Source organism: Oncorhynchus keta, chromosome 14 (genome assembly GCF_023373465.1).
Source record: "Oncorhynchus keta strain PuntledgeMale-10-30-2019 chromosome 14, Oket_V2, whole genome shotgun sequence".
NCBI classification, from domain to species: domain Eukaryota; kingdom Metazoa; phylum Chordata; class Actinopteri; order Salmoniformes; family Salmonidae; genus Oncorhynchus; species Oncorhynchus keta.
Genome location: NC_068434.1, coordinates 70,489,472 through 70,512,242, shown reverse-complemented (window position 1 = coordinate 70,512,242; position 22,771 = coordinate 70,489,472). Strand labels below are relative to the sequence as shown.

The 22,771-nt window shown below is 42.6% G+C and overlaps 1 protein-coding gene across 2 annotated transcripts in view; it reads right to left on the bottom strand.

Annotated features, from left to right (window-relative positions):
- Positions 1-12,413, bottom strand: part of LOC118393915 (tyrosine-protein kinase Fes/Fps) — a 39,822-nt gene extending 27,409 nt beyond the window's left edge. Inside the window, exons 1-3 of one of the 2 annotated variants that reach the window (XM_035787121.2) lie at positions 12,025-12,413; positions 10,005-10,265; positions 8,484-8,657 (exon numbers count right to left, since the gene is read on the bottom strand). In XM_035787121.2, coding sequence (XP_035643014.2) covers positions 8,484-8,657; positions 10,005-10,229 — 399 coding nt within the window. In that variant the 5' untranslated portion in view covers positions 10,230-10,265; positions 12,025-12,413. The remainder of the gene's footprint in view (positions 1-8,483; positions 8,658-10,004; positions 10,266-12,024) is intronic. The other variant, XM_035787122.2, reaches the window with a different exon arrangement.
- Positions 12,414-22,771: the final 10,358 nt, after the last annotated feature.

The window sequence follows — 22,771 nt, the reverse complement described above, 5'->3', positions numbered from 1 at the left end:
TGGAACACACTCCCTCACGACGCCAGGACAGCGGAGTCAATCACCACCTTCCGGAGACACCTGAAACCCCACCTCTTTAAGGAATACCTAGGATAGGATAAAGTATTCCTTCAACCCCCCTTAAAAGATTTAGATGCACTATTGTAAAGTGGCTGTTCCACTGGATGTCATAAGGTGAATGCACCAATTTGTAAGTCGCTCTGGATAAGAGCGTCTGCTAAATGACTTAAATGTAAATGTAAATGTATATATACAGTTGAAGTCGGAAGTTTACATACACTTAGGTTGGAGTCATTAAAACTCGCTTTTCAACCACTCCACAAATTTCTTGTTAACAAACTATAGTTTTGGCAAGTCGGTTAGGACATCTACTTGTGCATGACACAAGTAACTTTTCCAACAATTGTTTACAGAGAGATTATTTCACTGTATCACAATTCCAGTGGGTCAGAAGTTTACAGACACTAAGTTGACTGTGCCTTTTAACAGCTTGGAAAATTCCAGAAAATAATATCATGGCTTTAGAAGCTTCTGATAGGCTAATTGGCATAATTTGAGTCAATTGGAGGTGTACCTGTGAATGTATTTCAAGGCCTACCTTCAAACTCAGTGCCTCTTTGCTTGACATCATGGGAAAATCAAAAGAAATCAGCCAAGACCTCTACAAGTCTGGTTAAATTGTAGACCTCTACAAGTCTGGTTCATCCTTGGGAACAATTTCCAAAGGCCTGAAGGTACCACGTTCATCTGTACACAGCTGTCATACTGCTCAGGAATGAGACACCTTCTGGTTCCTAGAGTTGAACGTACTTTGGTGCGAAAAGTGCAAAGCAATCCCAGAACAGCAAAGGACCTTGTGAAGATGCTGGAGGAAACAGGTACAAAATAATCTATATCCACAGTAAAACAGTTCCTATATTGACATAACCTGAAAGGCCGCTCAGCAAGGAAGAAGCCACTGCTCCAAAACCGACATTAAAAAGCCAGACTACGGTTTGCAACTGCACATGGGGACAAAGATCATACTTATTGGAGGAATGTCCTCTGGTCTGATGAAACAAAAATAGAACTGTTTGGCCATTGTTACCATCGATATGTTCGGAGGAAAAAGGGGGAGGCTTGCAAGCCAAAGAACATCACCCCCAACCGTGAAGCACGGAGGTGGCAGCATCATGTTGTGGGGGTGCTTTGCTGCAGGAGGGCCTGTTGCACTTCACAAAATAGATGGTATCATGAGGGGGGAAAATTATGTGGATATATTGAAGCAACATCTCAAGACATCAGTCAGGAAATGAATGTGTCTTCCAAATGGACAATGACTCCAAGCATACTTCCAAAGTTGTGTCAAAATGGCTTAAGGACAACAAAGTCAAGGTATTGGAGTGGCCATCACAAAGCCCTGATCTCAATCACATAGAACATTTGTGGGCAGAACTGAAAAAGTGTTTGCGAGCAGGAGGCCTAAAGGTTACACCAGCTCTGTCAGGAGGAATGGGCCAAAAGTCACCCAACTTATTGTGGGAAGCTTGTGGAAGGCTACCTGAAACATTTAATGCAAGTTAAACAATTTAAAGGCAATGCTACCAAATACTAATTGAGTGTATGTAAACTTCTGACCCACTGGGAATGTGAGGAAGAAATTAAAACTGAAATAAATCATTCTCTCTACTATTATTCTGACATTTCACATTCTTAAAATAAAGTGGTGATCCTAACTGACCTAAAACAGGGAATTTTTACTGGATTAAATGTCAGGAATGATGAAAAACTGAGTTTAAATGTACTTGGCTAAGGTGTACAGTGGGGCAAAAAAGTATTTAGTCAGCCACCAATTGTGCAAGTTCTCCCACTTAAAAAGATGATAGAGGCCTGTAATTTTCATCATAGGTACACTTCAACTATGACAGACAAAATTAGAAAAAAAATCCAGAAAATCACATTGTAGGAATTTTACTGAATTTATTAGCAAATTAAGGTGGAAAATAAGTGTTTGGTCAATAACAAAAGTTTATCTCAATATTTTGTTATATACCCTTTGTTGGCAATGACAGAGGTCAAACGTTTTCTGTAAGTCTTCACAAGGTTTTCACACACTGTTGCTGGTATTTTGGCCCATTCCTCCATGCAGATCTCCTCCAGAGCAGTGATGTTTTGGGGCTGTTGCTGGGCAACACGGACTTTCAACTCCCTCCAAAGATTTTCTATGGGGTTGAGATCAGGAGACTGGCTAGGCCACTCTAGGACCTTGAAATGCTTCTTACGAAGCCACTCCTTCGTTGCCCGGGCGGTGTGTTTGGGATCATTGTCATGCTGAAAGACCCAGCCACGTTTCATCTTCAATGCCCTTGCTGATGGTAGGCTTTGTTACTTTGGTCCCAGCTCTTTGCAGGTCATTCACTAGGTCCCCCCGTGTGGTTCTGGGATTTTTGCTCACCGTTCTTGTGATCATTTTGACCCCACGGGGTGAGATCTTGCGTGGAGCCCCAGATCGAGGGAGATTATCAGTGGTCTTGTATGTCTTCCATTTCCTAATAATTGCTCCCACAGTTGATTTCTTCAAACCAAGCTGCTTACCTATTGCAGGTTCAGTCTTCCCAGCCTGGTGCAGGTCTACAATTTTGTTTCTGGTGTCCTTTGGCAGCTCTTTGGTCTTGGCCATAGTGGAGTTTGGAGTGTGACTGTTTGAGGTTGTGGACAGGTGTCTTTTATACTGATAACAAGTTCAAACAGGTGCCATTAATACAGGTAACGAGTGGAGGACAGAGGAGCCTCTTAAAGAAGGAGTTACAGGTCTGTGAGAGCCAGAAATCATGTTTGTTTGTAGGTGACCAAATACTTATTTTCCACCATAATTTGCAAATAAATTCATTAAAAATCCTACAATGTGATTTTCTGGATTTTTTTTCTCATTTTGTCTGTCATAGTTGAAGTGTACCTATGATGAAAATGACAGGCCTCATCTGGAGAACTTGCACAATTGGTGGCTGTCTAAATATTATTTTGCCCACTGTATGTAAACTTCCGACTTCAACTGTGTACACACACACACACACACACACACACACACACACACACACACACACACACACACACACACACACACACACACACACACACACACACACACACACACACACACACACACACACACATATATATATTTTCCTTTACTATTTCCCCTAACCCTACCATCCCTCCCCTAATTGGAGTAAAATAATTAACAACACTTAGGCTTCTACATACTACCCCTCCTGTTTCAGCCTCCAGTAATTATGCTGCAATAGTTTATGTGTCGGGGGTTAGGGTCAGTCTGTTATATCTGGAGTATTTCTCCTGTCTTATCCGGTGTCCTGTGTGAATTTAAGTATTCTCCCAACCCCCCCACACTCGCCCGCACCTGCTGTCTAACTCTGAACAACAGACTATGAAAAGCCAACTGACATTTACTCCTGAGGTGCTGACCTGTTGCACCCACTGTGATTATTATTATTACTTGACCCTGCTGGTCATCTATGGACGTTTGAACATCTTGGCCACATACTGTTATAATCTCCACCCGGCACAACCAGAAGAGGACTGGCCACCCCTCAGAGCCTGGTTCCTCTCTAAGTTTCTTCCTAGATTCCTGACTTTCTAGGGAGTTTTTCCTAGCCACCGTGCTTCTACATCTGCATTGCTTGCTGTTTAGGATTTTAGGCTGGGTTTCTGTATAACACTTTGTGACATAGGCTGATGTAAAAAGGGCTTTATAAATACATTTGATTGATTGATTGATTGATTTACAGACACAGCATATTTTACAATAGTCATCTTTTGTTTGTTTTTAATCCCATCCTTCAACCACTCAACCCCTCCCATCTATCTCTGAAAACCATCCAGTTTTGATTTATATTTGCCATATATTTTTCAACTGTGCTGTGGTGTTTCACAAAAGTTCACAAAAGGTTAATTATACATGTCTGCATGATGCCTGTGACTTGTTTGTAGTGTACTGTACAGGGGTACTAAGGCAAAACCTGACCCAGGCAATGTACAAACTGCAACCCATAAACCTAACAATTCATTAAAGATTAACACATCATTTGCTCGCCGTAAATGGGTAATGATAGAAACCATGGAAAGGGCAAAAACTATTGTCATATTAAAGTCCCGATGGCTTTTGCTCATCAAAATGCATTTTCTATGCAAGAGCAGTTCTCAATTAGACAACAATGGCCAAACTCAGTTACAGCCCATTGGCTTTCATTTCAACTGAGTGCTGTCTGTTAATGAAGTTGCAATAACTGTGCAGCTCTGCATCTCAATGAGGAGCGCCTGCTGCATATCCACACTGGTGAAAAGGGAATGCATTATATTCACACATTTGTGGTTCTTTTAACTATTTCAAGCCCAAAGTTTAAAACAGCTTTCTTTGCAACCTACGCCACGATCTTCAAATGAAGAACATCATAAAACAGATATTAGTACACGGTGACCGTCTGTTTTGACTGTTTGTTTCAGGTGATAACAGTATTCCTATGAAAGGTATGTAGGCGCAATAAGCCTTAATAATAGTCCTATTAATAGTCTTACAGTAATATCCCTTTGTGAAACAGGATTTTTGATCATTATTATTTGTACATTTCCTTTTTTTATTTCACCTTTGTTTAACCAGGTAGACCAGTTGAGAACAAGTTCTCATTTACAACTGCGACCTGGCCAAGATAAAGCAAAGCAGTGCGACAAAAACAACAACACAGAGTTACACATAAACAAACGTACAGTCAATAACACAATAGAAAAATATATGTACAGTGTATACAAATGTAGAAGAGTAGGGAGGTAAGGCAATAAATAGGCCATGGAGGCAAAATAATTACAATTTAGCATTAACACTGGAGTGATAGATGTGCAGATGCTGATGTGCAAGTAGAAATACTGTGGTGCAAAAGAGTAAGAGGATAAATACAAATATGGGGATGAGGTAGTTGGGTGTGCTATTTACAGATTGGCTGTGTACAGGTACAGTGATCGGTAAGCTGCTCTGACAGCTGATAATTAAAGAAAGAGAGGGAGATATTAGACTCCAGCTTCAGTGATTTTTGCAATACGTTCTAGTCAATGGCAGCAGAGAACTGAAAGGAAATGCAGCCAAAGAAGGTGTTGGATTTGGGGATGACCAGTGAAATATACCTGCTGGAGCCAGAGATACGGGTGGGTGTTGCTATGGTGACCAGTGAGCTGAGATAAGGCGGGGCTTTACCTAGCAATGACTTATAGATGACCTGGAGCCAGTGGGTTTGGCGACGAATATTTAGTGCGTGCCAGCCAACGAGAGCATACAAAACGGATGGCACTGTGATAGACTACATCCAGTTTGCTGAGTAGAGCGTTGGAGGCTATTTTGTAAATGACATCGCTGAAGTCAAGGATCGGTAGGATAGTCAGTTTTACGAGGGTATGTTTGGCAGCATGAATAAAGGAGGCTTTTTCTAGATTTCATTTTGGATTGGAGATGCTTAATGTGAGTCTGGAAGGAGAGAGTTTACAGTCTAACCAGACACCTAGGTATTTGTAGTTGTCCACATATTCTAAGTCAGAACCATCCAGAGTAGTGATGCTAGTCGGGCGGGCGGGTGTGGACAACGATCGGTTGAAGAGCATGCATTTAGTTTTACTAGCATTTAAAAGTAGTTTGAGGCCACGGGAGGAGTGTTGTATGGCATTGATGCTAATTTGGAGGTGTGTTAACACAGTGTCCAAAGAAGGGCCAGAAGTATACAGAATGGTGTTGTCTGCATAGAGGTGGATCAGAGAATCACCAGCAGCAAGAGCGACATCATTGATATATAAAGAGAAAAGAGTTGGTCCGAGAATTTAACCCTGTGGCACCCCCATAGAGACTGCAATAGGTCCGGACAACATGCCCTCCGATTTGACACACTGAACTCTATCTGAGAAGTAGTTGGTGAACCAGGCAAGGCAGTCATTTGAGAAACCAAGGCTATTGAGTCTGCCAATCATTTCCGGTCACAACTTGCAGGCTTGTTTTCGAGTTGCTGTGCGTTTTGTTGCCAACCTATTTTGCTACCTGACAACTTTACGGTTTTCACTTTTTAATTATCGTTCATATATTTATTTATTTTTTCCTCAACTTTTTCACTCCGGACGCTTTATCGGGACACGATTCGTCAGGACCTCCAACAGCCGAAGCTAAGTAGTAACATTAACATGATGCCTTCTAATTGTTGTCGCTGTACTCGCCTTACGGCGAGGATAGCTGTGCGACAAGCCCAGCTTCAGACGCAATCATTAGGCAAGGGTAATTTCAGTGTAGGAAAGGATGAAACAGCGTCTGTGCCACCAGTAAGTACAGATAGTAGTATAAATCCCCTGGCACAGTCCCCGCAGCCAGACAACTTTCTCACAGTTTCTGGGAGGAAATGCTGTAGGAAAGCTCAACCGGTGTCGCTCATTCAGCCGACAGAAACTTTCAACCGGTTTTCAACCCCTTGGGTTGTGCCGTGGCGGAGATCTTTGTGGGCTATACTCAGCCTTATCTCAGGATGGTAAGTTGGTGGTTGAAGATATCCCTCTAGTGGTGTGGGGGCTGTGCTTTGGCAAAGTGGGTGGGGTTATATCCTTCCTGTTTGGCCCTGTCCGGGGGTGTCCTCGGATGGGGCCACAGTGTCTCCTGACCCCTCCTGTCTCAGCCTCCAGTATTTATGCTGCAGTAGTTTGTGTCGGGGGGCTGGGGTCAGTTTGTTATATCTGGAGTACTTCTCCTGTCCTATTCGGTGTCCTGTGGGAATCTAAGTGTGCGTTCTCTAATTCTCTCCTTCTTTCTTTCTCTCTCTCGGAGGACCTGAGCCCTAGGACCATGCCCCAGGACTACCTGACATGATGACTCCTTGCTGTCCCCAGTCCACCTGGCCATGCTGCTGCTCCAGTTTCAACTGTTCTGCCTTACTATTATTTGACCATGCTGGTCATTTATGAACATTTGAACATCTTGGCCATGTTCTGTTATAATCTCCACCCGGCACAGCCAGAAGAGGACTGGCCACCCCACATAGCCTGGTTCCTCTCTAGGTTTCTTCCTAGGTTTTGGCCTTTCTAGGGAGTTTTTCCTAGCCACCGTGCTTCTACACCTGCATTGCTTGCTGTTTGGGGTTTTAGGCTGGGTTTCTGTACAGCACTTTGAGATATCAGCTGATGTACGAAGGGCTATATAAATAAATTTGATTTGATTTGATTTGATAAGAATGCAGTGATTGACAAAGTCGAAAGCCTTGGCCAGGTCGATGAAAATGGCTGCACAGTACTGTCTTTTATCGATGGCAGTTATGATATCATTTAGGATCTTGAGCATGGCTGAGGTGCACCCATGACCAGCTCAGAAACCAGATTGCATAGTGGAGAAGGTACAGTGGGATTCAAAATGGTCGGTGATCTGTTTGTTAACTTGGCTTTCGGAGATTTTAGAAAGGCAGGGCAGGATGGATATAGGTCTGAACAATTTGGGTGTAGAGTGTCTCCCGCTTTGAAGAGGGGGATGACCACGGCAGCTTTCCAATCTTTGGGGATCTCAGATGATACGAAAGAGAGGTTGAACAGGTTAGTGATAGGGGTTGTAACAATTTCAGCTGATCATTTTAGAAAGAGAGTGACCAGATTGTCTAGGCCAGCTGATTGGTAAAGATCCAGATTTCGCAACTCTTTCAGAACATCAGCTGTCTGGATTTGAGTGAAGGAGAAGCGGGGGGGTTGGGCAAGTTGCTGCAGGGGGTGCAGAGCTGTTGGCCGGGGTAGCCAGGTGGAAAGTATGGCCAGCCGTAGAAAAATACTTTTTGAAATTCTCAATTATCATAGATTTAATCGGAGGTGACAGTATTTCCTAGCCTCAGTGCAGTGGGCAGCTCGGAGGAAGTGCTCTTATTCTCCATGGACTTTACGGTGTCCCAAACCTTTTTGGAATTTGTGCTACAGGAAGCAAATTTCTGTTTGAAAAAGCTAGCCTTAGCTTTCCTAACTGACTGAGTATATTGGTTCCTGACTTCCCTGAAGTTTTTTATCTCGCGGGAGCTATTCAATGCTAATGCAGAACGCCACAGGATGTTTTTGTGCTGGTCAAGGGCAGTCAAGTCTGGGGTGAACCAAGGGCTATATCTGTTCTTATTTCTACATTCTTTTGAATGGGGCAAGCACTTTTGAAGAGCAACCAGGCATCCTCTACTGACAGGATGAGGTCAATATCCTTCCAGGATACCCGGGCCAGGTCGATTAGAAAGGCCTGCTCACTGAAGTGTTTTTTGCCACTGACATGATCAGTGACAAAAGGCTCTACATAGAGATGTATACTGTCTCTAAAATAGAGTGGTAACCAAAGAAACTATCAGAACTCATAAGTTATATGTTCATCTGTGTGTGTGTGTGTGTGTGTGTGTGTGTGTGTGTGTGTGTGTGTGTGTGTGTGTGTGTGTGTGTGTGTGTGTGTGTCTGACCCTGCTGAGCTCCTGGCTGAGCTGGCTCCACTGCTCTGTGTAGGTTTTCCTGAGCTGCTGCTTGTCTCTGATCAGCAGGGTCAGTTTGCTGAGAGGCCCAACTTGCAGGTCTTCAGACTGCCGCCGCATCACACGACTCAAACTCTCCGTCTGAGCCACCAGCACACCCCACGACTGAAAGAGGAAGGAGGCCAGAGAGAGAAAAAGAGACAGGGAGAGACAGAATTAATAAAGTGAATGCTCTGCATATCGCCATCTACTGATCAAACGTAATGCTCAATCATCAATAATGTTTGAAAGGTCAAGTCCACTTTGCAGCTGGGGGTGGATGTGGTCTCATGTCTAAACCAGTGAGCTTGCTAAAACCCACTGATATAGTGTAAGGGTCATTCCACTTGATTTCAATCACTTTTTGACCGCACCCCTTTTGATTTGAATGAAACGTCCCATTCATATTTGCCAATGGTTGAAGTAAGTGGTCAGAAAGGGACTTAATGGACCGGAATACAAAAACATTTAGGAGTTAGAGGTGCTCAAAGTTGATCCATTTCGCCTACCCCACCATGAGACATACTGTACATGTCTTAATCATTGGAAGAGATAAATGGTTGAGTTTGACATCATTTAAAAACTTTAACAAGGTTGTCAAACAAAAAACAATGTCATTTTTTATCCGTCAATTACCTACAAATGAGTAAAGTACTTTTTTTTTTGTTTCGCCTTATGTTGTAGCTTAGACCCTATTTTACATAATCTGAGATGTTTATATTGTTCCTTCCATCGGTTAAGACGCAGTATACTTTTGAAAAGAGGGTGGGTGTCATGAAAATATATGGACATATCCCAGACCACTGCAATTTAGCTGGTACATCATTGAAATGTAATATACATTTTTACTTCCAATTACTACCACAAAGATGGCAACTGACCCACCCACCGTCGAATGTCAACTTAAATAGGAATGGCTAGAGGCGTCACTGCAGTCCCTGGTTCGAATAATAAAAAATTCAATAAGTTTTCTATGGAAGATTGACAGTATAATTTCAAACAACTGTCACCCACCCTGTACTCAAGAGCATGATGTGTATCAACTGATGGCAGGCACTACACAAACACATCGGATGATGTAAAATAGGGTCTAAGCTACAACATATGAGAAAATTGTAAAATAAATTCACGTGTTAAATAATTGATATTAAAGGTCAATATTAAAGTTTTATTATTATAGATTTTTTTTCAATAAATAATAAAATAATGACAACCCTGTTTGTAAGCTTTTAAATTATATCAAACCCAACCGTTTATCTTTTCCAGTGACGAAGACATGGATGTCTCATTGCGGGGTATGCAAAATGGTTCAACATTGAGCACTTCTATCTTCTAAATGTTTTGGCATTCAGGTCCAAAAAGTTACTTTCTGACCACTTCTATGATGGGCAAATATGTATTGAAAGTTTCATTCAAATCAAAAGAGGTGCGGTCAACAAGAAAAAATGTCAATCAAATAGACCCAGAGAGTACCTGATTAAGCTGGCTGATGTAGTCCGGTCCTCCCCCAGGCTGGGGCCCCTCCAGTTTCTCAACCATGGCAGCCATCTGGTGCAGCTGAACAGAGAACTCCCGGTCGCTCTTGGACCGCTGGCTCATCCACTTCTTCATCACCTCCATCAGACGCAGCTCCGAGTCCTGCAGCCGCATCAGGGCCGCGTGGGCCTGGGGACACCACAGGTCCTCCCCAAACCCCATCAGATCTGCACCCAGAGGAGTGGTAACCCAGTAAAACTGTAGACAGTAAACACTGGAGTGGATGTGAGAATAAACCACACACACATGTGACCTGGCTAATAAGGTGCAGAAAGATGAAAATAAAAACTGAATGAGAATGCATGGGATGTATCCTCAGTCTAGACTCTGAACTTTGGGTGTACTTTCTTTCTACTGGACTGTAGATTAAGGTGAATTAGTTAAACTTGTGAGTTAAGGTGTATAAATAATACCAAGACTACACAACTGATTATTTATTTAAACAAGTTGTGGCATGTGGAGGGTTTCACTTCTGGGTTACTTATTTTCAAGGGATAAAACAGTTAGGAGGCACTTCCTCTTGAAATACAGAACTGATCAGAAGGGTGACACGACTCTAAACTGTTTATTGGTTTTAGTATAATTTTACTAAGTGAGTTATTATACTAGTACAGAGTAGAATGGTAAAGTAAGCTGAATTTGAGGCTTAATATAATGCAGCCTACTGTGGAACTCTGGCATCATCCATAACCACTCTCCTTTGCCAAGATGATCCATCCACCTGACAGGTGTGGTATATCAAGGAAGCTGATAAAAGCGCATGATGTTTACACACATGAACTTTGTGCCAGGGACAAAAAAGGGCACTCTTAAATGTGCCGTTTTCTCACACAACCCAATGCCACAGATCTCTTAAATTGAGAGAGCGTGCAACTGGCATGCTGACTGCAGGAATGTCCAGCAGAGCTGTAGCCAGAGAACTGAATGTTAATTTATCTACCATAAGCCGCTTCCAGCTTAATTTTAGAGAATTTGACAGCAAGTCCGACTGGCCTCACAACCGCAGACCACGTGTATGGCGTTGTGTGGGTGAGCAGTTTGCTGATGTCAACGTTGTTTACAGAGTGCCCCATGGTTGCGGTGGGGTCATGGTATGGGCAGGCATAAGCTATGAACAACAAACATAAATGCATTTTATCAATGGCAAATTTGAATGCCGGTACCGTGACGAGATCCTGAGGCCCATTGTCATGGAATTCATCCCCTACCATCACCTCATGTTTCAGCATGATAATGTACGTCACCATGTCACAAGGATCTGTACGCAATTACTGGAAGCTGAAAATGTCCCAGTTCTTCCATGGCCTGCATACTCACCAGACATGTCACCGAAATGAGCATGTTTGGGATGCTCTGGAGTGACGTATATGACAGCGTGTTCCAGTTCCACCCAATATCCAGCAACTTCGAATAACCATTGAAGAGGAGTGGGACAACATTCCACAGGCCACAATCAACAGCCTGATCAACTCTATGAGAATGAGATGTATCCCAATGCATGAAGCAAATTATGGTCATACCAGATACTGACTGGTTTTCTGATCCACGCCCCTTTTTTTAAGGTATCTGTGACCAAGAGATGCATGTCATGGGAAATCCATAGATTAGTGCCTAATTTATTTATTTCAGTTGACTGATTTCCTTATATAAACTGTAACTCAGTAAAATCTTTGAAATTGTTGCATTTATATATTTGTTCTGTGTACATAAAGCAGGGATGAGTAATGTGTTGACGAAACCTTCAACTGAACATGTAAACACGCCCTGCTGAGTTTCCCTTGATCGAAATTCAATCACATAAAATCATTTATCTAACTTCATAGGGAGATGTGCATGTGTAGCTAGATGTTGAATCCGATACAAATGCTATCATTATCAATAGCCCATGTCGGCTATCATTAAGAGTTAAATAATAGTATACTGTAGTGTAGTTTACGTCGACAAAAAAAATTCTCACCTCAGGTTATTGCAAGCAGTTCACTCCGATGTTTCAAATATTTATAGAATATGTAGGCTATGACGATTCTTATCGAGGAGGCATTAATTATGCCGACAGAAACTGTTACAGTGAGGTAGTATTGATATCACTGGTCTGGCACGGCGACCATACTCGCATCAGAAACATAAAAAGCAGGAAGCCAGCACTGTCCTATCAAAGCGGGACTGACTGGGGAGGTGAGTGACTGCGTCCTCTTCGGGACGGAAGGCTTGGTACAGCCCTGGTTTTAATGTCCTATGTGTACAGCACGGTTCAAGAACATAACAGCTCATTAACTGCGTGGATTAACGGGAACTATAATTACGCTAAGCAGGTGACTAAATTGGAACACAACATTAGCTTGAGCAGCGGTTGGCCTAGAGTACTTGCCCGAGTGACATTCATGATCCAAAATTATACTTTCTGAAAATGCTGTAGAACACCTGCCACATACATAACACCAACCTACAGCACAATGAAATGTATAAGTATGAAATGTACATGCATATGAATGCACCATCACAGTATGAGTCATAATACCCATAAAACCTAGCGGGCAAACAGGGAAATTGTTCCAATCGTTTCCCTACATACATTTTCCCCATCGGAAATATTAGAAACACACAAAAATAAGGGCTGTGGCTCGTGTAGGCTTACCCTGGCGTGACGTTTTGATAACAGTGTAAATCGCTCTAGGAAAAGGTGACTTCTTTGTTGCATTTCAGGCGAAGAGACATTGCTAACAGGCCAAAGCCCATATTCACAAAGAGTACTGATTTTAGGATAAGTTTACATTGACAAGGGGGAGGTTATCCTAGATCACTGTGAAAATTGTGGCCTTCAATTGTATTGGAAGCAAGGGCCTTATATGGGAGTACAGCAACATTCTCTCTCCCTCTCCATTCTGTTAACATGTATTCTATGTAAATTCATACAAACGGCTATGGATGCAATCACTGACTTCTATTCACTTTGTCTACTTGTCCCATTCTTCAATCTTTTCTGGGATATACTGTATATTATTTAGTTGACACCTGTGTGATGTATATGATATACATTAATACAAACGTATTCCGCCTGGAAATGAGACTTGCATTTACTTTAGAACTGATGTCTCTTGTTAAGTTTACCACATAAGTTAGTAGAAGTGAGTGTGAAGACCAACTTGACAAACATGCTATGAAAAACTTGTTTAGTAATCTAACAAAATAAACATTTGTTTATACAAAACTTTATTGCATTTGGTCATTCGAAAGATGTGGCCTTTTGAAAGCCTTGATAGTTGCATCCTTGCACAGGGAACTTTATGCAGATAGCTGACAACAGGGTGGCAGGTTTTTTGATGTGCTGCTCTAGAGTTCCATAGCCCAGCAGACTCACCTGGGGATAGGGGGATGGATACATGTTAGCTTTGATAAATGTCTGGGAGACTTTTACAGGGAGGAGAGCGAATGAGCTTTGGCATGGGTACAGTAAATCCAATCAGTGGCCTTGGGATAATATGCTATGTCACACAGGCAAGACTGCCATAGTGAAGTAGGTTGACATAGTGCATCAGTTATACTATTATGAGTATAGGTTACTTCTCTGTGCTCTGGAGAGGTCACAGGTAGTTACTTGGTCAGAAGGCTCTGGAGTCTCTCTCTCTTCTCTCTCCTCTCTCTTTCTTCTCTCTCCTCTCTCTACATGAGAACATATGAAAGCTGGTGGTTCCTTTTAACATGAGTCTTCAATATTCCCAGGTAAGAAGTTTTAGGTTGTAGGAATTATAGGACTATTTCTCTCTATAACATTTGTATTTCATATACCTTTGACTATTGGATGTTCTTATAGGCACTTTAGTATTGCCAGTGTAACAGTATAGCTTCCGTCCCTCTCCTCGGCTCCTCCCTGGGCTCGAACCCGGAACACATCGACAACAGCCAGCCTCAAAACAGCGTTACCCATGCAGAACAAGGGGTACAACCACTCCAAGTCTCAGAGCGAGTGACGTTTGAAACGCTATTAGCGTGCACCCCGCAAACCAGCTAGCCATTTCACATCGGTTACACCAGCCTAATCTTGGGAGTTCATAGGCTTGAAGTCATAAACAGTGCAATGCTTGAAGCACAACGAAGAGCTGCTGGCAAAACGCACGAAAGTGCTGTTTGAATGAATTCTTATGAGCCTGCTGCTGCCTACCACCGCTCAGTCAGACTGCACTATCAAATCATAGACTTAGTTATAACATAATAACACACAGAAATACGAGCCTTAGGTTATTAATATGGTCGAATCCGGAAACGATCACCTCGAAAACAAGACGTTTATTCTTTCAGTGAAATACAGAACCGTTCCATATTTTATCTAATGGGTGGCATCCATAAGTCTAAATATTCCTGTTACATTGCACAACCTTCAATGTTATGTCATCATTACGTAAAATTCTGGCAAATTAGGCGGCCCAAACTGTCGCATATACACTGACTGAGTGCAATGAACGCAAGAGAAGTGACACAATTTCACCTGGTTAATATTGCCTGCTAACCTGGATTTCTTTGCGCTAAATATGCAGGTTTAAAAATATATACTTCTGTGTATTGATTTTAAGAAAGGCATTGATGTTTATGGTTAGGTACACATTGGAGCAACGATACGCATCGCATCGATTATATGCAACACAGGACACGCTAGATAAGCTAGTAATATCAACCATGTGTAGTTAACTAGTGATTATGATTGATTGATTGTTATTTATAAGATAAGTTTAATGCTAGCTAGCAACTTACCTTGGCTTACTGCATTCGCGTAACGGGCAGGCTCCTTGTTGAGTGCAATGTAATCAGGTGGTTAGAGCGTTGGACTCGTTAACTGTAAGGTTGTAAGATTGAATCCCCCGAGCTGACAAGGTAAAAATCTGTCGTTCTGTCCCTTAATGAGGAAATTAACCCACTGTTCTTAGGCCGTCATTGAAAATAAGAATGTGATCTCAACCCCATAGAAAATCTTTGGAGAGAGTTGAAATTCCGTGTTGCCCAGCAACAGCCCCAAAACATCACTGATCTAGAGGAGATCTGCATGGAGGAATGGGCCAAAATACCAGCAACCGTGTGTGAAAACCTTGTGAAGACTTACAGAAAACGTTTGACCTCTGTCATTGCCAACAAAGGGTATATAACAAAGTATTGAGATAAACTTTTGTTATTGACCAAATACTTATTTTCCACCATAATTTGCAAATATATTCATTAAAAATCCTACAATGTGATTTTCTGGATTTTTTTCTCATTTTGTCTGTCATAGTTGAAGTGTACCTATGATGAAAGTTACAGGCCTCTCTCATCTTTCTAAGTGGGAGAACTTGCACTTTTTTGGCCCACTGTAGGTCTGTAGAAGTTTGGGTCTAGAGTGTCTCCCCCTTTAAAGAGGGGGATGACCGTGGCAGCTTTCCAATTTTTGTGGATCTCAGATGATACGAAAGAGAGGTTGAACAGGCTGGCAATAGGGGTTTCAACAATTTCAGCTGATAATTTTAGAAAGATAGGGTCCAGATTGTCTAGCCCTGCTGATTTGTAGGGGTCAAGATTTTGCAGCTCTTTCAGAACATAAGCTATCTGGATTTGGGTGAAGGAGATGTTGACCAGGGTAGGGTGGCCAGGTGGAAAGCATGTATATGAAAGCTGGAGGTTCCTTTTAACATGAGTCTTCAATATTCTCAGTTAAGAAGTTTTAGGTTGTAGTTATTATGCTGCGTTGATTATTTGTATTTCATATACCTTTGACTATTGGATGTTCTTATAGGAACTTTAGTATTGCCAGCCTAATCTCGGGAGTTGATAGTCATAAACAGCGCTGTGATCAAGCATTGCTAATAGCTGCTGGCAAATGCAGTAAAGTGCTGTTTGAATGAATGCTTACGAGCCTGCTGCCTTCCACCGCTCAGTCAGACTGCTCTATCAAATCAGGCTTAACTATAATATAATAAACACACAGAAATACGAGCCTTAGGTCATTAATATGATTAAATCCGGAAACTATGATTTTGAAAACAAAACATTTATTCTTTCAGTGAAATACGAAACCATTCTGTATTTTATCGAACGGGTGGCAACCCTAAGTCTAAATATTGATGTTACATTGCACAACCTTCAATGTTATGTCATAATTATGTACAATTCTGGCAAATTAATTATGGTCTTTGTTACGAAGAAATGGTCTTCACACAATTCGGAATGAACCAGTCGGCCCAAACTGCTGCTTATACCCTGACTCTGCTTGCACTGAACGCAAGAGAAGTGACACAATTTCCCTTGTTAATATTGCCTGCTAACATGAATTTCTCTTAACTAAATATGTAGGTTTAAGAAAATATACTTCTGTGTATTGATTTTAATAAAGGCATTGATGTTTATGGTTAGGTACATTTGTGTAACGATTGTGCTTTTTCTGCGAATGCGCTTTTGTTAAATCATCACTGGTTTGGCAAAGTTGAAGTAGGCTGTGATTCGATGATAAATTAACAGTCACTGCATCGATTATATGCAACGCAGGACAAACTAGTTAACCTAGTAACATCAACCATGTGTTGTTAACTAGTTATTGTGAAGATTGATTTTTTTTTTTATAAAATAAGTTTAATGCTAGCTAGCAATTTACCTTGGCTCCTTGCAGCCACAATGTCCTTTTGATGCTGCACTCCCGTAACAGGTGGTCAGCCTGCCACGCAGTCTCCTCATGGATTGCAATGTAATCGGCGTCCAAAAAGGCCAATTACCGATTGTTATGAAAACTTGAAATCGGACTAATTAAATCGGCCATGCCGATTAGTCTGTCGACCTCTAATCATGCTTCAGCCCGGCTGGCAGCCTAACCGACTCAAACGAGTGTGCTTGCATAATCCCTTAAAAAAACCTTTGCTTGAAAAACCATAAAGCAGCAATAGTAGGGGAGACTTTTAGCAATAATGTCTGTAGCATTTCCCTACACATGTGTTGCTTATAATACATCTACGCACTTGGTAAAAATAGTGCCATCTGTACTGCTATTTTAGTTATTAATTAATTGGACTATTCTCTCATCATTGATTTAACTTACTTATTTCAGCAATTTGAGGGTTTTCTGTATAGTTGTCTAATTTTGGTGGGTCATTATTCTGTTTCAATGTTACTCCTGAATCACTATCATAGTTTTTCTTGAGTGTTTATTTAACAAAGCTGAGATTTACTTTGAAAGTGCAGGAATACAGGTGTGGTGGCGTAGCAGAAATATCATAATTGTCACGCCTTGGTCTTAGTATTTTGTGTTTTCTTTAATTATTTGTTCAGGCCAGGGTGTGACATGTGGTTATTGTATTGTGGTATTGGGGTTTTTGTAGGCATTGGGATTGTGGTTGATTAGGGGTGTGTCTAGTATAGGCTTGGCTGCCTGAGGCAGTTCTCAATCAGAGGCAGGTGGTTCTTGTTGTCTCTGATGGGGAACCATATTTAGGTAGCCTGGGTTTCACTTTGTGTTTCGTGGGTGAATGTTCCTGTCTCTGTGTAGTTTCACCAGATAGGCTGTAATTAGGTTTCACGTTCCGTTTGTTGTTTTGTATTTGTATAAGTTATTTCATGTATCGCGATCTCTTCATTAAAGACATGAGTAACCACCACGCTGCATTTCGGTCCGACTCTCTTTCGACAAACGAAGAACGCCCTTACAGAATCACCCACCACACACGGACCGAGCAGCATGTTAACAGGCAGGAGCCACAGGAGAGGCAACAGAAGCAGCTGCAGTGGGAGAGGCTGCACCTCTTGGAGAATTGGACATGGGAGGAAGAACTGGACGGAAAAGGACCCTGGGCTCAGCCTGGTGAATATCGCCGCCCCAAGGAGGAACTAGAGGCAGCTAAAGCGGAGAGGCACTGGTATGAGGAGGCAGCACGGCGACGCGGATGGAAGCCCGAAAAGCAGCCCCAAAAAATTATTGGGGGGGGGGTGCTTACAGGGAGTATGGCTATGCCAGGTAGGAGACCTGCGCAAACTCCCTGTGCTTACCGGGGGGCTAGAGAGACCGGGCAGGCACCGTGTTATGCTATGGAGCGCACAGTATTTCCAGTGCGGGTGCATAGCCCGGTGCAGTTCATACCAGCCCTTCGTATTGGCCGGGCTAGAGTGGGCATCGAGCCAGGTAAGGTTGGGCAGGCTCGGTGCTCAAGAGCTCCAGTGCGCCTGCACGGTCCGGTCTATCCAGAGCCACCTCCACACACCAGTCCTCCGGTAGCAGCTCCCTGCACCAGGCTTCCTGTGCGTGTCCTCGCTCCAGTATCACCAGTGCCAGCACCACGCATCAGGCTTACAGTGCGCCTCGCCTCTCCTGTGCTGTCGGAGTCTCCCGCCTGTTCAGCGATATCAGAGCCTTCCTCCTCTACAGCGCTGCTGGAGTCTCCTGTCTGTTCAGCGCTTTCAGAGCCTTCCTTCCCTCCTGCGCTGTCGGAGTCTCCCGCCTGTTCAGCGCTATCAGAGCCTTCCTCCTCTACAGCGCTGCCGGAGCCTCCTGCCTGTTCGAAGCAGCCAGAGCTGTCAGTCTGCATGAAGCAGCCAGAGCTGTCAGTCTGGAAAGAGCTGCCAGTCTGCAAGGAGCTGCCAGTCTGCAAGGAGCTGTCAGTCTGCAAGGAGCTGTCAGTCTGCAAGGAGCTGTCTCAGGGTCTGCAAGGAGCTGCCAGTCTGCAGGCCAGAGCTGTCAGTCTGCATGAAGCAGCCAGAGCTGCCAGTCTGCAAGGTGCTGTCAGTCTGTATGAAGCAGCCAGAGCTGTCAGTCTGCATAGAGCAACTAGATCCGCCAGTCAGCCAAGATCTTCTAGATCTGCCAGTCAACCAGATTCTTCCAGATCTGCCAGTCAACCAGAATCTTCCAGATCTGCTAGTCAACCAGAATCTTCCAGATCCGCCAGCCAGCCAGGATCTACCGGAGCCTACTACCTGCCTGAGCTTCCTCTCAGTACTGGGCTTCCTCTCAGTACTGGGCTTCCTCTCAGTACTGGGCTTCCCCTCAGTCCCGGGCTGCCCCTCAGTCCCGGGCTGCCCCTCAGTCCCGAGCTGCCCCTCAGTCCCGAGCTGCCCCTCAGTCCCGAGCTGCCCCTCAGTCCCGAGCTGCCCCTCAGTCACGAGCTGCCCCTCAGTCACGAGCTGCTCCTCAGTTCAGTGGGGTTCTGGGTGAGGACTATTAGGCCATGGTCGGCGGCGAGGGTGGATTATCCCAGGACGCGAAGGGGAGGAACTAGGACATTAATGGAGTGGGGTCCACGTCCCGAGCCGGAACCATGGACAAACGCCCACCCGGACCCTCCCTATGGTTTTGAGATGTGTCCGGGAGTCCGCACCTTAGGGGGGGGGGGGTTGTCACGCCTTGGTCTTAGTATTTTGTGTTTTCTTTAATTATTTGTTCAGGCCAGGTTGTGACATGGGGTTATTGTATTGTCGTATTGGAGTTTTTGTAGGCATTGGGATTGTGGTTGATTAGGGGTGTGTCTAGTATAGGCTTGGCTGCCTGAGGCGGTTCTCAATCAGAGTCAGGTGATTCTTGTTGTCTCTGATGGGTAACCGTATTTCGGTAGCCTGGGTTTCACTTTGTGTTTCGTGGGTGAATGTTCCTGTCTCTGTGTAGTTTCACCAGATAGGCTGTAATTAGGTTTCACGTTCCGTTTGTTGTTTTGTATTTGTATAAGTTATTTAATGTATCACGATCTCTTCATTAAAGACATGAGTAACCACCACGCTGCATTTCGGTCCGACTCTCTTTCGACAAACGAAGAACGCCGTTACAATAATGCCGTGAACCAATAGGTTGTTAGTTCAAATCCCAGATGAATAGTAATTACTGTATAAATAAACATACACAATGTAGTCAAATTTGTCAGATGAACACTATGTTAAAATAACTGTGTGTGTATCATAAACACATGTTTTGTTGTCCAAAAACATGTGAAATGTTCTAAAAAAGACATGAGTTCACATATAAAATGTTACATTTGACGTGTTCCAAAAACACATTTCCGTGTGTGTGTGTGTGTGTGTGTGGATGTTTATACTTGTGGGGACCAAAAGTCTCAACAAGATTAGTAAATGAACAAAGATTTGATCAACTGGGGACATTTTGTTAGTCAAATGCTATTTCTAGGGTGTTTAGGATGAAGGTTAGAATTATTGTAAGGGTTAGGTTTAAGGTTAGGAGCTAGGGTTAGTTTTAGGTTTAATGTTAGGAGCTAGGATTAGGTTTAGGATTAAGGTTAGGTTTTTGGGTTAGGGGTAAGGAAAATAGGATTTTGAATAGGACTGATGTGTGTCTCCACAAGGTTAGTTGTACAAGACTGAGTGTGTGTGTGTGAATGTTGGACATGTTCACTGAGTCACAGTTGTGATAGTGGTATGGTAGTCCTGGGGTACAGGCTTGGTGGGCATAATTTGCATTCTCAGTACCCAGACCTCCTTAGGCTTGTTACAACTAATCCTGACCCTTGCAGCCATTAGCTATCTTCAATTTTAACTTCAACTTCAAACTTTAGCATTGCTAACTGACTTAAAATATATCTACACACACAGGTTATAAATCTGATATAAGTTCGGTGAATCTAACGACATTTTGTTACTTTACCTCAAAATCAGATTTTTGTCAATAAAATCTGCGGTCTATCACAGGGTCTTGCTTCTTCACATGAGGTTTGAGGACTAAACTGATCATGTGCACAGTGAGTAACATGATTTTAGCTGGTTCCTGATTAGAGATTTTGAGAGTGTTACAACTAACCTGTGTTATAACCATCCCCGGTCTCCCCGTCGGTTTGTCCATTTTGAGATGCCGTAGCCAGAATACACTTCCTCAAAATAGTCAGAAATAATATAAGATAACTTAAGAAATCTGTCATTAATTTTGACGTTTTTGCCGAAGATATATTAGTCACGCAATTTTACATCTGAGATGTTTGGTGCATTATCCAAAATGAACAAAATGTCATCAAAATATATGCACTAACTATACCGAACTGTTTCAGGTGGGAAGAATGCGGTTGCCTTTATTGAGACAGAGTGCTCCATGTTCCTGCTGGTAGAAAACCTCAATCTGGATGCAGAAAAATGCCCTATGTTGTAGTATGGTTGCATCTATCTCCATCAGGCTTCAAGAGATCATACGACAAACCAGTAGATTATCTAAAGAAAATCGTATTTAGGATTCATGCCGTTCTTATGGCATCCGTCAAGTGTGGCTGAAATTCCCGAATCCACTCATTTGAAGGGGTGTTCACATACTTTTGGCCATGTACTGTAGATCTGATGAAAAGTATGCATGTCATTTTGTGATATTTGTTGCTTTGACAAATGACATGGCATACATGTGAATAACTAGCTAAGATATTTATAATATGGCACCACGTCTCATCTCAGTAACAATTGCTAAGGTGTACAGCAAATTCCAATATTGTGGCTAATCCGTATTGTAGCTAGCTTCACATACAGTAGGTGATTTATGACAACATGCTCTTCCTTATTTGACAGTAGTTAGCTAGCTGCTAGCTTAGATACCTGTGATTGTTGAGACCTAATTTTGCAGTCAAACTGCTTCAAAGACAGATGATGTCAAGAATTTGCGAAGGTAGCTAGCTAGTTAAATAAATGACAACCCTATTAAGTATTCACTCTATTGCTTAATAAATGACCTACAGTACACTGAACAAAAATATAAACACAACATTTAAAGTGTTCACATGTTTCATGAGCTGAAATAAAAGTCCCAGAAATGGTCCATACGCACACAAAAAGCTTCTCACAAATTTTGTGCAGAAATTTGTTTACATCCCTGTTAGTGAGAATTTCTCCTTTGCCAAGATAACCTGACAGGTGCGGCATATCAACTAGTTGATTAAACAGCATGATCATTACACAGGTGCTCCTTGTGCTGGGGACAATAAAAGGACACTTTAAAATGTGGAGATTTGTCACACCACCACAGATGTGTCATGTTTTTAGGGAGCATGCAATTGCCATACTGACTGCAGGAATGTCCACCAGAGTTTTTGCCAGAGAATTTAAAGTCACCCAGATGACAAGCCAGCCCAGGACCTCCACATCCGGCTTCACCTACGAGATCGTCTGGGAGGATGGGAATTTCTGTCTGTAATGAAACCCTTTTGTGGGGAGAAACTAATTCTGATTGGCTGGACCTGGCTGCCAAGTGGGCCGACATGTAGTTGCACCTCTTCCCAGTCATGTGAATTCCAGAGATTAAGTCCTAATTTATTTACTTCAATTGACTGATGTCCTTATATGAACTGTAACTCAGTAAAATCTTTGAAAATGTTGCACGTTGCGTTTATATTTTTGTTCATTATTACTAACGTGAGCTAGCCAACATGCTTATAACACATTCTACTATCCTGCTGACATATATTTAGCTACCGTAGCTAGCTATATAATAATGGTTTACGATAATTGCAGTTTAGTTCATTATCTAGCTAAGTGTAAAACGGAGAACCTGTCTATAAAACGCATCTAGCTAACCACATCGACTGTATCAGTTGTAGCCAAATCAGCTAGCTTGATAATCACTCAGTAATGTTAGTTTACCATGCTTTTCTGGCCAACTGGACATTCCTCTCACCCATCCCGGTCGACTCCTTGCCTACTGCCGTATCTTGGTCTTCTAGTTCAAAACTATATGGCTGTAGTCTGGTGCCTTATTGCCAAAAGTAACCTACTCGTAACACAGCTAA